Source organism: Gekko japonicus, unplaced genomic scaffold (assembly GCF_001447785.1).
Source record: "Gekko japonicus isolate JY-2015 unplaced genomic scaffold, Gekko_japonicus_V1.1 scaffold175, whole genome shotgun sequence".
NCBI lineage: Eukaryota > Metazoa > Chordata > Lepidosauria > Squamata > Gekkonidae > Gekko > Gekko japonicus.
The window spans coordinates 1,226,072-1,239,941 of record NW_015166425.1 but is presented as its reverse complement, the minus strand read 5'-3'; the positions used below and the strand labels follow the sequence as shown (position 1 = coordinate 1,239,941).

Here is a 13,870-nt window from a genome sequence, read left to right as displayed (position 1 = left end):
TGTTGCTGTGCCCCCCCACCCCCCGTGCCAGGTGCAACCATCTCCCTGACCCCTCTGTCTTGTCTTTGGTATTCAGGGCCCCCACACCACAACTCAGCTCCCTACCAGCACCCGGTTTCCAGCCACCCTGGTAAGCGATGCCTCCCTCACTTGCTCTCGTTGCCCTTCTCTTGTGTTGCTGTGCCCCCCCACCCCCCCAGCCAGGTGCAACCATCTCCCTGACCCCTCTGTCTTGTCTTTGGTATTCAGGGCCCCCACACCACAACTCAGCTCCCTACCAGCACCCGGTTTCCAGCCACCCTGGTAAGCGATGCCTCCCTCACTTGCTCTCGTTGCCCTTCTACAACCGACCCGTGCCATCCTGGAATTTTAACTCTCGCCTCCCCGCAGGCCCCGAATTCTGGTGTTCCATCGCCTACTTTGAGATGGACGTGCAGGTGGGCGAGATCTTCAAGGTGCCCTCCAACTGCCCCGTGGTGACCGTGGACGGCTACGTGGACCCATCCGGGGGCGACCGTTTCTGCCTGGGGCAGCTCTCGAACGTCCACCGCACAGACGCCAGCGAGCGTGCCAGGTGAGGACTGCGTCTAGTGGCGTGTTAAGTGTGCGCACCTGCCGTGCAGAAAGGAACACCTGCTCTATAAATTCACAACCAGTTTCCAATCCATTTATTTCAGCTAAAGAATCTTGGGAGCTGTAGTGCTACAGAAAGGCCACAAATCCCGGAAAGGCATTTTGAGCATACAAAGCCTTACCCCTCCACAAGACTACATTTCCCACAGTTCTTTGGAGTGAAGGCCGTAACAATCCACTTTCAGATTTCAGAATGCTTTAAATGTCTCCATTCCATTGTCGAGTTGCTGACACCAGGCTGGGACATTCCTGGCGAGTTTGGAGGCAGAGCCTGCGGAAGGCAGCGTTTGGCAAAGAGAGCGACCTCAGTGGTGTATAATGTGCCATAGAGTCCACTGTCCAAAGTTGCTGTTTCCTCCAGTGGGGGTTGATTTTGCTAGTCTGGAGACTTCCTAATCTCTCTCCTGGCTGGGACCTCTTCCCAGATCTTGTCTTGCCCCACAAAGCCTAAACCCGTCCCTGGTGAGAGGTGTTCCTCCGAACCAGACTGACAACTGTCCCTTCTCTCACACAAGCTGGCCTGCGAACGTTCTAGCAGTGTTGTTCCTTCAGCTCCTTTAACACTCTGTCTTTTTAATTTTTAGTATTCTGAAATATATGGCATTATATAAGAAACAGACTGTGACTTATGGCCTTCTCACAGGCTATCTAGAGGGAAGACCAATTTGCCTTGGAGTCTTCTCTCCCAGCTTACCCTGTTCTCCTCCACCTCCTTCCATCTTGCCTCAAGACCCACCTGTGAGAGTATTCTAGGGTTCCCGGCTCTGGGTCCTGAAACACCTGGAGATTTGAGGGTGGAGCCCGGGGGACGGGGTTTCGAGAGGGGAAGGACCTCAGTAAGGGTATAATGCCATTTTCTCCAGGACAAGTGGAATAAACATTTCAAACCCTATTCTTTGGTGTAGTGGTTAAGAGCGCGGAATCTAATCTGGGAGAACCGGGTTTGATTCCCCACTCCTCCACTTGCACCTGGCTGGATGGCCTTGGACAAGCCGTAGTTCTAATAAGAGCTGTTCTTGAAAAAGAGCAGTTTCTGTCAAGAGCTCTCTCAGCCCCATCCACCTCACAGGGTGTCTGTTGTGAGGGGGGGGAAGGGAAAGGAGTTTGTAAGCTGCTCTGAGACACCTTTGGGCAGTGAAGGGCGGGGTATGAATCCAATCTCCTCTTCTTCTTCTTTTACCTCACAGGGTGTCTGTTGTGGGGAGGGGAAGGGAAAGGAGATTGTAAGCCGCTCTGAGACACCTTTGGGTAGTGAAGGGCAGGGTATAAATCCAACCTCTTCCTCTTCCTCTTCCTCTTCCTCTTCCTCTTCTTCTTCTTCTTCTTCTTCTTCTTCTTCTAGAGCAGTTTCTGTCAGAGTTCTCTCAGCCCCTCCTGCCTCACAGGGTGTCTGTTGTGGGGAGGGGAAGGGAAAAGGAGTTTGTAAGCCGCTCTGAGACACCTTTGGGTAGTGAAGGGCAGGGTATAAATCCAATCTCCTCTTCTTCTTCTTGATTCCCCACTCTTCCACATGCAGCTGCTGGTGTGACCTTGGGTCAGTCACAAGTTCTCTCAGAGCTGTTCTCTCAAGGGCAGTTCTCTCAGAGCTCTCTCAGCCCCACCTGCCTCCCAGGGTGTCTGTTACGGGGAGGGGAAGGGGAAAGGAGATTGTTAGCCGCTCTGAGACTCCCTTGGGTAGTGAAGGGCGGGGTATAAATCCAATCTCTTCTCTTCTTCTCTTCAAATAAATAAGTAATAAATGATTTATGTATTCTACAAAGGGTTACGAGGTCCCTCCTGGCAGCTGGCAGGGGATGGGGGGTGGGCTTACCGGGAGCAGGACTTTTCTTCAGACGTTTCAGTAATGTGCCCATGTGACTTCCAACGTTCCCAGAAGTGATGTGGGGATGACAGGGCGACACTCTAGTTTTTGGGCAAAAACTCTATGGTATAATTAGCTTTTACCATAGGGTTTTTGCCTAAAAACCAGGGCGTTGCCCCAACATCCCCAATGTGCCTATTTGGCCTCCGGGTCACATTGAAGTAGCATAGAAGAAGAAGAGAGAAGAGATTTGATTTATACCCCACCCTTCACTCGGAGTCTCAGGGCAGCTTACAATCTCCTTTCCCTTCCCCTCCCCACAACAGACACCCTGTGAGGTAGGTGGGACTGAGAGAGCTCTGAGAGAACTGATTGTGAGAGAAGAGCTCTTAAAGAACTTGTGACTGACCCAAGGTCACACCAGCAGCTGCATGTGGACGAGTGGGGAATCAAACCCAGTTCTCCCAGATTAGAGTCTGTCGCTCTTAACTACTACACCAAACTGGCTCTCAGCATAGGGAAGTTGCTGCAATGTCAGCTGTTCCTCTCTTTGGAGGGGTTAGTTCCCCTCACTGGCCAGTTAATCGGCGGTGTAGTGGTGGGGGCTGGCAGAAGGAGATCCCCACCCCCACCGGGGGTGTCTGGCTATTGGAATACATCGGTAGCAGCGTGCACAAAGGCTCACAACCACAGCAGAGCCACCTGGCACAGTGTGCGCGCACGAGCACGAAACAAAGTTACATGGAGCCTCTTGATATTTGCAAACTAATATGAGTCCTTTTGGAGCTGCGGTGGCTCAAGTGGTTAAGACGCTGAACTGCAGGCTGTGGAAGGTCAGTAGTTCAGCAGTTCGAGACCCGGGTGTGCCGCATGATGGAGTGAGCTCCCGTCTCTAGTTCCAGCTCCTGCCCACCTAGCAGTTCGAAAGCAGGAAATTGCAAGTAGATAAATAGGTACCACTTTGGTGGGAAGGTAACAGCGTTCCGTGCGCTTTGATGTTTAGTCATGGCAGCCACATGACCACGGAAACGTCTTCGGACAGCGCTGGCTCTTCGGCTTTGAAACGGAGATGAGCACCGCAACCCTAGAGCCGGATTCGACTGGCTTTCGAGCAAGGGAACCTTTACCTTTACCTTTTCATGAGTCCTTTTATTGAAGGAACTCCATTCTAGATAGGACAGAGGAGAGATAGGGTCTCACCCTGACAGTACAGCTCATTCGCATATTAGGACACACACCCCATGTTACCAGAAGTGTGGTCATCCACCCACACCCACCTTTTGCTTCTTATTCTCTTTGCCTTGTTTGTTGTCAAAACCCAGGGCTTTTTGCATGTTAGGCCACACACCCCTAATTGTAGCCAATCCTAATGAGTTGCTGCTGTTGGGTGTGGCCTATTATGCTAATGAGTTTCTGCTGGGCGTGTCCAACTTGGGAGCCAGCTGGAACTCCGTTCCTGTGCGTTCCTGCCCAAAAATAGCCCTGACAATTCTTATCAATTTCTACTCATCAACTCTTGAAGGAAACATTCCATGTTGACTGTCTAATAACAGAACCCGAGGTCTCCACAATTGCTACACGCTCAGATAAAGCGAGATGAGAGATGTAAAGCGAGGTGAGAGATGTAAAAGTGATTGCACCGCTTGGAAACAGTGATCATAATGTTGTTGAGTTCATCATTTGTACAAATAGAGAATTGGCCAAAAAGACTCACACAACCATTTTTAACTTTAAAAGGGGTAATTTCTCTGATATGAGGGGACACGTGGGGAGGAAACTGAAAGGAAAAGTAGAAAGGGTCAAATCAATTGGGGAAGCTTGGGATCTATTTAAAACTACGATCCTAGAAGCTCAAAAAATATATATTCCGCAGGTTAGGAAAGGCACAAACAGGTATAGGAAAAAGCCTGCATGGTTAACAAACAGAGTAATGGAGGCTGTAAAAAGTAAAAAGAATTCCTTTAAGCAGTGGAAAGCTAGTCACAGTGAGGCTGATAAAACGGAACACAGGCTATGGCAAATAAAATGCAAGTCTGAGGTCAGGCAGGCAAAAAGGGAATATGAGGAGCATATAGCAAAAAACGTAAAAACCAACAATAAAACTTTCTTCAAATACATTAGAAACAGGAAACCAGCCAGGGAGGCAGTGGGGCCCTTGGACGACCAAGGGGTAAAAGGAGTATTGAAGGATGATAGGGAAATGGCTGAGAAGCTAAATGCATTTTTTGCCTCCGTCTTCACTGTGGAAGATGAGAAGTGCTTGCCCACTCCAGAACCACTGATTTCAGGAGGGGTGTTGGAAGACCTGAGTCAGATTGAGGTGATGAGAGAGGAGGTCCTAAAACTGATAGACAACTTAAAAACTGAAAAATCACCAGGCCCAGATGGCATACATCCGAGAGTTCTGAAAGAACTCAAATGTGAACTTGTAGATCTCCTGACAAAGATATGTAATCTTTCCTTAAAATCTGCCTCCATTCCTGAGGATTGGAAGGTAGCTAATGTCACTCCCATCTTTAAAAAGGGTTCCAGAGGAGATCCGGGAAATTACAGGCCAGTCAGTCTGACGTCGATACCGGGTAAATTGGTGGAAACCATTATTAAGGAAAGAATTAGTAGGCACATAGATGAACAAAACCTATTGAGGCAGACTCAGCACGGTTTCTGTAAGGGAAGATCTTGTCTCACTAACCTGTTAGTGTTCTTTGAGGGGGTGAACAAACATGTGGACAAGGGGGATCCAATAGATATTATTTACCTTGACTTCCAGAAAGCTTTTGATAAAGTTCCTCATCAAAGGCTCCTAAGTAAGCTCAAAAATCATGGGATAGAAGGACAAGTCCTTTTATGGATCAAAAACTGGCTAGTTCATAGAAAACAGAGAGTGAGTGTAGGTGGGCAATTTTCTCAGTGGAGGGTGGTAAGCAGTGGGGTACCGCAGGGATCAGTACTTGGTCCACTGCTTTTTAACTTGTTCATTAATGATTTGGAGATGGGAGTAAGCAGTGAAGTGGCTAAATTTGCGGATGATACAAAGTTGTTCAGGGTGGTGAAAACCAGTGAGGATTGTGAGGCACTCCAAGGGGATCTGTCAAGGATGGGCGAGTGGGCGTCAACATGGCAAATGGGGTTCAATGTGGCCAAGTGCAAGGTGATGCACATTGGAGCCAAAAATCCTAAATATAAATACACATTGATGGGGTCTGAACTGGCAGAGACTGAGCAAGAGAGAGATCTTGGAGTTGTAGTGGATAACTCACTGAAAATGTCGAGACAGTGTGTGACTGCAATAAAGAAGGCCAATGCTATGCTGGGGATTATTAGGAAGGGTATTGAAAACAGATCAGCCAATATAATAATGCCCCTATATAAATCAATGGTGAGACCTCATTTGGAATACTGTGTGCAGTTCTGGGCACCACACCTTAAAAAGGATATTATAGCTTTGGAAAAAGTGCAGAAAAGGGCAACTCGAATGATAAAAGGGTTGGAACACTTTCCCTATGAGGAAAGGTTAAAGCGCTTAGGGCTCTTTAGCTTGGAGAAAAGACGACTGAGGGGTGACATGATCGAGGTTTATAAGATTATGCATGGGAAAGAGCAGGTAGAGAAAGAGGTACTTTTCTCCCTTTCTCACAATACAAGAACTCGTGGGCACTCCATGAAACTGCAGAGCGGTCGGGTTAGAATGGATAAAAGGAAGTACTTCTTCACCCAAAGAGTGATTAACACATGGAATTCACTGCCACAGGAAGTGGTGGGTGCTACAAGCATGGATGGCTTCAAAAGGGAATTAGATAAGCATATGGAGCAGAGGTCCATCGGTGGCTATTAGCCACAAGGTATAGCTAGGGGCTCTGGGGCAAGTGATGCTCTGTCTTCTTGGTGCTTGGGGGGGGTCAACAGTGGGAGGGCTTCTAATGTCCTGGCCCCACTGCTGGACCTCCTGATGGCACTGGTATTTCTGGCCACTGTGTGACACAGAGTGTTGGACTGGATGGGCCTTTGGCCTGATCCAACATTGGCGTCTCTTATGTTCTTATGTTCTTATTCGTTGCGTGTCAGCGATAAGAGAATTTTCTACAGAATCACTACAGTAAATGATTTTGCAAACTTATCTTTATTGACTCTTCGTTCTTTTTGTCATGGATGTTGTTTCTGGATATCCCTCACCTGTAGTTTGGCAGCCCTAATTATCACCCACTTTTCAGTCTTGACCAGTTAGAGCATTGGCAAAGGATCTGAGAGACCCAAGTTCAGATCCCTGCTCTGTTACGGAAGCTCACTGGAGTGACCTTGGGCTGTCCTGAATTGACTGCCCATCAGTTTCATTGGATGCCCTCAAGTTCTAGCCTTTTGGGAGAGGGAGAAAAGGCTCCCGTGGTCCACCCTCTCCACCCCGTGCATAATTTTATAAACCTCTATCGCATCCCCCCCTTATTCCTCTCTTTTCTAAATCGAAAAGCCCCAGACTCTCCACCCTTTCCTTCTGGCATTTAAACCCGACTATCTTAGTCTTTAGGGGCCACGGTGGCTCAGAGGTTAAGATGCTGAGCTGCAGACCAGAAGGTCGGTAGCTCGGCAGTTCGAGAATCGAGTGCCACGTGACAGAAGGGTAAAAGGAAGTACTTCTTCACCCAAAGGGTGATTAACACATGGAATTCACTGCCACAGGAGGTGGTGGCAGCTACAAGCATGGACAGCTTCATGAGGGAATTGGGTAAACATATGGAGCAGAGGTCCATCAGTGGCTATTAGCCACAAGGTATAGATAGGGGCTCTGGGGCAAGTGATGCTCTGTCTTCTTGGTGCTTGGGGGGGTCAACAGTGGGAGGGCTTCTAATGTCCTGGCCCCACTGGTGGACCTCCTGATGGCACTGGTATTTCTGGCCACTGTGTGACACAGAGTGTTGGACTGGATGGGCCTTTGGCCTGATCCAACATTGGCGTCTCTTATGCTCTTAAGTCCCTCCCCTCTCGCCAAACCCCACCCTCTTCAGGCTTCACTCCCCAAATCTCTAGGTATTTCCCAACCTTTGGCCTGATCCAACATTGGCGTCTCTTATGTTCTTATGAGCTCCCATCTCTGGCCCCAGCTTTTGCCAACCTAGCAGTTCCAAAGCAAGAAATTACAAGTAGATAAATAGGTACCACTTCGGTAGGAAGGTAACAGCGTTCCATGCGCCGCGGCGTTTAGTCATGCCGGCTACATGACCACGGAAATGTCTTCAGACAGTGCTGGCTCTTCGGCTTGGAAACGGAGATAAGCACCGCCCCCTAGAGTCGGATTTGACTGGCTTTCGAGCAAGGGAACCTTTACCTTTATCTTAGTCTTTAAGGTGCCACCAGATTCCCGTTGATTCTACTGTAGCAAACTTGTGCATTTGGAGGGGGAGACACATTACATAAATCCACCGGTTGGGGTCGCACTGCCAAGGCCGGTCTTTCGCACTCAGCTCTTGCTCTCTTGTAGACTGCACATCGGGAAAGGGGTCCAGCTCCAGTGCCGTGGCGAAGGGGACGTCTGGATGCGGTGTCTGAGCGACCACGCGGTCTTCGTGCAGAGCTACTACCTGGACCGGGAAGCCGGCCGTGCTCCGGGGGACGCCGTACATAAGATTTACCCCGGTGCTTACATCAAGGTGAGAATGTGAACCAGACGCAATTTAACAAGGACAAGTGCCGAGTTCTACATCTGGGTAACAAAAATGAGGAACGCGCATACTGGATAGGGGATACAGTTCTGGGTAGCAGTGTGTGTGAACAAGAACTTGGGGTGCGGGTGGACCGTAAGTTAAATATGAGCAGCCAGTGTGATGCGGCGACAAAAAAGGCTAATGTGATCTTGGGGTATATCAACAGAGGCATAACACCCAAATCACAAGATGTTATAGTCCCACTGTACACTGCATGGGTCAGGCAGCACCTGCAGTGTTGTGTGTAGTTCTGGAGGCCTCCCTTCAACAAGGATGTGGACAGAATGGAGCGGGTGCAGAGGAGAGCGACGAGGATGACCGAGGGCCTAGAGACCAAGAAGCCCTGGGAGGAGAGGCTGACGAGGGACTTGGGAATGTTCAGTCTGGAGGAGGTGGAGGGGGGGACATGATAGCTCTCTTGAAGTCTTTGAAGGGCTGTCACTTGGAGGAGGGCAGGGAGCTGTTCCTGTTGGCAGCAGGGAACATAAGAGAAGCCAATGTTGGATCAGGCCAAAGGCCCATCCAGTCCAACACTCTATGTCACACAGTGGCCAAAGATACCAGGTGCCATCAGGAGGTCCACCAGTGGGGCCAGGACACTAGAAGCCCTCCCACTGTGCCCCCCCCCAAAGCACCAAGAATACAGAGCATCACTTGCCCCAGCCTGTGAGTTCCTTACCTTGTGGCTAATAGCCACTGATGGACCTCTGCTCCATATGCTTATCTAATTCCCTTTTGAAGCCGTCCATGCTTGTAGCACCCACCACTTCCTGTGGCAGTGAATTCCATGTGTTAATCACTCTTTGGGTGAAGAAGTACTTCCTTTTATCCGTTCTAACCTGACCGCTCAGCAATTTCATGGAGTGCCCAGGAGTTCTTGTACTGTGAGAAAAGGAGAAAACCTGCTCTATCCCATGCATAATCTTATAAACCTCGATCATGTCATCCCTCAGCCGTCGTTTCTCCAAGCTAAAGAGCCCCAAGCGCTTTAACCTTTCTTCATAATACCCTTCCTAATAATCCCCAGCATAGCATTGGCCTTCTTTATTGCAGTCACACACTGTCTCGACATTTTCAGTGAGTTATCTACTACAACTCCAAGATCTCTCTCTTGATCTGTCTCTGCCAGTTCAGACCCCATCAATGTGTATTTATATTTAGGATTTTTGGCTCCAATGTGCATCACCTTGCACTTGGCCACATTGAACCCCATTTGCCATGTTGACGCCCACTCGCCCATCCTTGACAGATCCCCTTGGAGTGCCTCACAATCCTCACTGGTTTTCACCACCCTGAACAACTTTGTATCATCCGCAAATTTAGCCACTTCACTGCTTACTCCCAACTCCAAATCATTAATGAACAAGTTAAAAAGCAGTGGACCAAGTACTGATCCCTGTGGTACCCCACTGCTTACCCCCCTCCACTGGGAGAACTGCCCATTTATACTCACTCTCTGTTTTCTATTAATTAGCCAGTTTTTGATCCATAAAAGGACTTGTCCTTTTATCCCATGATTTTTGAGCTTGCTTAGGAGCCTTTGATGAGGAACTTTATCAAAAGCTTTCTGGAAGTCAAGGTAAACAATATCTATTGGATCCCCCTTGTCCACATGTTTGTTCACCCCCTCAAAGAACACTAACAGGTTAGTGAGACAAGATCTTCCCTTACAGAACCCATGCTGAGTCTGCCTCAATAGGTTTTGTTCATCTATGTGCCTACTAATTCTTTCCTTAATAATGGTTTCCACCAACTTACCCTGTATCGGTCAGACTGACTGGCCTGTAATTTCCCAGATCTCCTCTGGAACCCTTTTTAAAGATGGGAGTGACGTTAGCTACCTTCCAGTCCTCAGGAATGGAGGCAAAGGAGAGGACTCGCAAGAATGCATTTCAATTAAGGGCAGGAAGGTATTGGCTGGATCTTAGAGAAAACCTTTTTACAGTCAGAGCTGTGCAGCTGTGGAATCAGCCGCCTGGGGAGGTGCTGCGCTCCCCCTCCCTGGCCGTCTTCAAGCAGCGGCTGGACAAACACCGGTCAGGGATGCTCTCGGCCGATCCTGCGTTGAGCAGGGGGGTTGGGCTAGATGGCCTGTGTGGCCCCTTCCAACGCTGTGATTCTAGGATCCTAAGCATCTCTACTTTTCCCCCGCCTTGCGGCAAGTCTCTGGCCCACCTGCAAAGGGCCTTCTTGTAGTCCTGGCAGTCGACTCACGCCGGTGCGGACGAGCGTCCCGATCTGCTTCCCCTTTGTTCTTTCCACCCAGGTGTTTGACCTGCGTCAGTGCCACCGACAGATGCACCAACAGGCAGCCACGGCTCAGGCGGCGGCGGCGGCTCAGGCGGCGGCAGTGTCTGGGAACATCCCCGGGCCCGGCTCGGTGGGAGGCATCGCTCCGGCTGTCGGTAGGTGTCAGGTGGAGGCGCATGTGACCTCACTAGGAGATGATAGCAGAAAGAGAAAAGAGCTGCCCTGTGGGCCAGCACAGTTGTCAAAAGGTCTGGGCAGTTGCGTCCAGTGCTGGGGCCTCCAGTTCCAGCGGCACCTCTAGTCTTCCTGGTTACTGGGGTGACTCCGGAGTTCCTGGAGCATTACCTTTCTGAATGCCCAGCAAGGTCTTGCCACAACCAGCAGAAGGGTTATGGGTGGGCACAGCATCACGGGAGAATTAAAAAAAACAACAACTATAGCATTGTGTACTTACAGAAGTGCATACAGGAATTGGCTAAGGGTAGCTCTAGGAATCGCCAGAAACTCTGTGGTTTTACCATAACGTTTCCAGTGATTCCTAGAGCTACCCTTCGTCAGTTCCTGTATGTTCTTCTGTAAGTACACAAGGCTGTATTTCTTTCTAAATCCTCCCACAATGATGTGTTACCCAAATTGGCAGTCTCCTATTTTTATTAGGGGAAATTAGCTTAAAGGAGACGAGCGAGAGGGGGTAACTTGGGAGACCCACCAATGTTTATCAGGATTGTTTCCTTAGAGGACTCTTGAAATAAACCAGGCTGGAGTTCAAACAGAAAGGTGTTTTATTATAAAAGAAAAAGAGCAAAACATACACACAAAACACAGAGAAAATATACAAGCTAAAGAAAAATAGGGAGCAGCGGGGAGAGAGTTTATGGGGACGGTAATATTTACCGGTCCCAAAGTGGGAGGGGGTTCGCTCCTAGGAAGCAGAGCTAGTGTGAAGCTGCTGCAGATGAAGGAATCCCTCCTCCAAAGGGGGACGAGGTCAGCTTGAGGCCATAGACCTAGAGAAGGCTAGGTACAGTACAGTCAGACGCGTTAGGGCAGAGGTGTCAAACTCATTTGTCACGAGGGCCAGTTCTGACATAAATTTCATTTTGTCAGGCCGGGCCATGCGTGCCATAAAACGTAATGCCAGGTACCAGAGATAGAAACTGTATAAAGGACCACAGCTGGTAAGCTCCAAGCTGGTATATCCTCACTGCAGGGCCCCCTGGGGTAGGAGGGGGGTGCAGAGGAAAACCCACATAGGCGGACTGCGGAGGCTGCAGTGCGGTGCTGGGCGGATGCTCCCACGATGCTTGACTGCTGCAGACGAGGTTGTTCTGCCGTGCTGAAGATACAGTGGAGAGGCTCCACCCACTCCCGCCCTCCCAGCACTTCCTCCCTTGCACCAGTTGCTCTCGGGCCGCATAAGAGCCCTGGATGGGCCGGATCTGGCCCCCGGGCCTTATGTTTGACACCCCCTGCGCTAGGGTTTCTTGTTTTGCCGGTTTACCGACCTTGACTGTGTTCCTTTTTTCCTACAAGCTCTTGATTTACGGCTGTTGTTAAATCTCTTTAATAAAAGTTTGTTACTCTGCCCTGGGTCCTCACGTCTCGGAAACCTGTTGGAAAAGGAGCGTATAAAGGGGTAGGATGGGTGTTCTGGGTCCTCCCAGCTGCTGGGTCCACCAGCTGCTGGTGTGTCCTTGGGCCAGTCACAAGTTCTCTCAGAGCTGTTCTCCCAAGGGCAATTCTCGGGAGAGCTCTCTCGGCCCCACCTACCCCACAGGGTGTCTGTTGTGGGGAGGGGAGGGGAAAGGAGGTTGTAAGCCATTAGCTTTTCTGGCCGCCGCCTGTGACAGGAGCTTTCGGGTCCGATTTTCGAGCGTGGTTCTCATCCTATGCTTCCCCTCTCCTGCCCTCCAGGCCTCTCCGCAGCAGCCGGGATCGGGGTGGACGACCTCCGCCGGCTCTGCATCCTGCGGCTCAGCTTTGTCAAGGGCTGGGGGCCGGACTACCCGCGGCAGAGCATCAAGCACACCCCCTGCTGGATCGAGGTCCACCTGCACCGGGCCCTGCAGCTCCTGGACGAGGTCCTCCACACCATGCCGCTGGCCGACCCGGCTCCCGTCAACTAGAGCGGCCGTGGAGGAGCACGGGGTCTCGGGCGCCTGGCCCCCGCGGGCTCGGTGGGGCCGTCAGCACTGTGAAAGAGACCCTCGACACACACACACAACCCCCAACTCCTGTGACGAGGGGGTTAGGGATAGATCCCTGCAGTCCTCGAAGGGCCCAAAGTGGTGGGATTGTCCGCCGGCCACCACGGGAGAGGTGACTCGTCCTGACCGGAGACCAGCCACGGAGTGAGCGGACTAGGAGGACCGCCCCCTGCTCAGATCTTCGGGCCGCCAGAGACCTGTTTGGACTGCCTCCTCGTTTACCCTGCAAAGCTTCGAAGCGGCCAAAGATTACCTGAGCACAGTCGGCAAGCGACCCGTCTCCCGAACCCTCCTCCTAAACGACCCTTGTCCTAGGATCTTTTCTTATGCTTTAATATCAGTCAGCAGCCAAATAATTGAAAATGCCAAAAAAAGAAAAAAGCAAGCAGATGACCATTCCCCTTTCGGCATTGGCCAGGGGCGTCTTAATGCCCCCGGTAGGAATCCCTCACGCCCAGGCCCTGTTGTCCATCACTGCTGAAGAAGAATTAAAAAGAAAAGGCCACATCTGACAGGTTTAACCATAGACTTCCTGGCAATTCCTAGAGCTACTCTTTCTCACTTCTGGTAGCTCTAGGAGTTACCAGGAACTCTATGGTCATGACTTCCTGTAAGTGGACGAGACCTTGTTTTTCTTTTTAATTTTTCTCCCAGGATGCTGCCGGCCGGCCACAGCCCTAGGATGCCATGCTCTCGTTCCTTGAAAGAATGCCAAATATGAGTGTGGGATTAGACTTCCCAGAGCGTGGGGGGGTGGTTGTTTTTGCAAAAAGAGAGAGAGAGAGAGAGAGAGAGAGAGTTATATTTCTAGCCCTTAGACTTTTGGAAGTGCATGGGCTGAAATCTGAGCGCTGATGGGGCAGCGAATGAGATCTACAATTGTTCAGGGCTTGGTTGTGCTTGTCTTCTGCATCTCTGTTCTGTTGCCCCCCCCCCCCCCCACTAGTGGTTCTAGCTGAAATTATGCAGAAAGACGGCACTCATTTGCATAATTAACAGTTATGAACTCTCGACTACCCGAGAGAACAGATTTTTTAAATTTTCACTTACAGTCCCGGCCTTAAACACTGTCTGCACAATCAGCTGTGGGACAAAGAAATGGCCAAAAATTCCATAGGTTCTCTTCATCCTTCCTGGGTGGAGTTGCCAACAGGCCTGGAGAAAAATGTCCTGTCCCTTTAGTAGAAGCTTAATGGGGAGAAATGGGCAGCTGATGATTTTCAGGGCAGGGAGACGAATCATATCCCATGAAGCCTGTATTTTTTTTCTTCAAGCCTGTGGGC

General features: G+C 50.2%; 1 protein-coding gene across 1 annotated transcript in view; it reads left to right on the top strand.

The window, feature by feature from the left end:
• Window positions 1–13,270, top strand: part of LOC107110886 (mothers against decapentaplegic homolog 4-like) — a 38,565-nt gene extending 25,295 nt beyond the window's left edge. Inside the window, exons 7-11 of the mRNA XM_015411726.1 lie at window positions 77–130; window positions 391–574; window positions 7,908–8,076; window positions 10,397–10,535; window positions 12,295–13,270. Coding sequence (XP_015267212.1) covers window positions 77–130; window positions 391–574; window positions 7,908–8,076; window positions 10,397–10,535; window positions 12,295–12,506 — 758 coding nt within the window. The 3' untranslated portion in view covers window positions 12,507–13,270. The remainder of the gene's footprint in view (window positions 1–76; window positions 131–390; window positions 575–7,907; window positions 8,077–10,396; window positions 10,536–12,294) is intronic.
• Window positions 13,271–13,870: the final 600 nt, after the last annotated feature.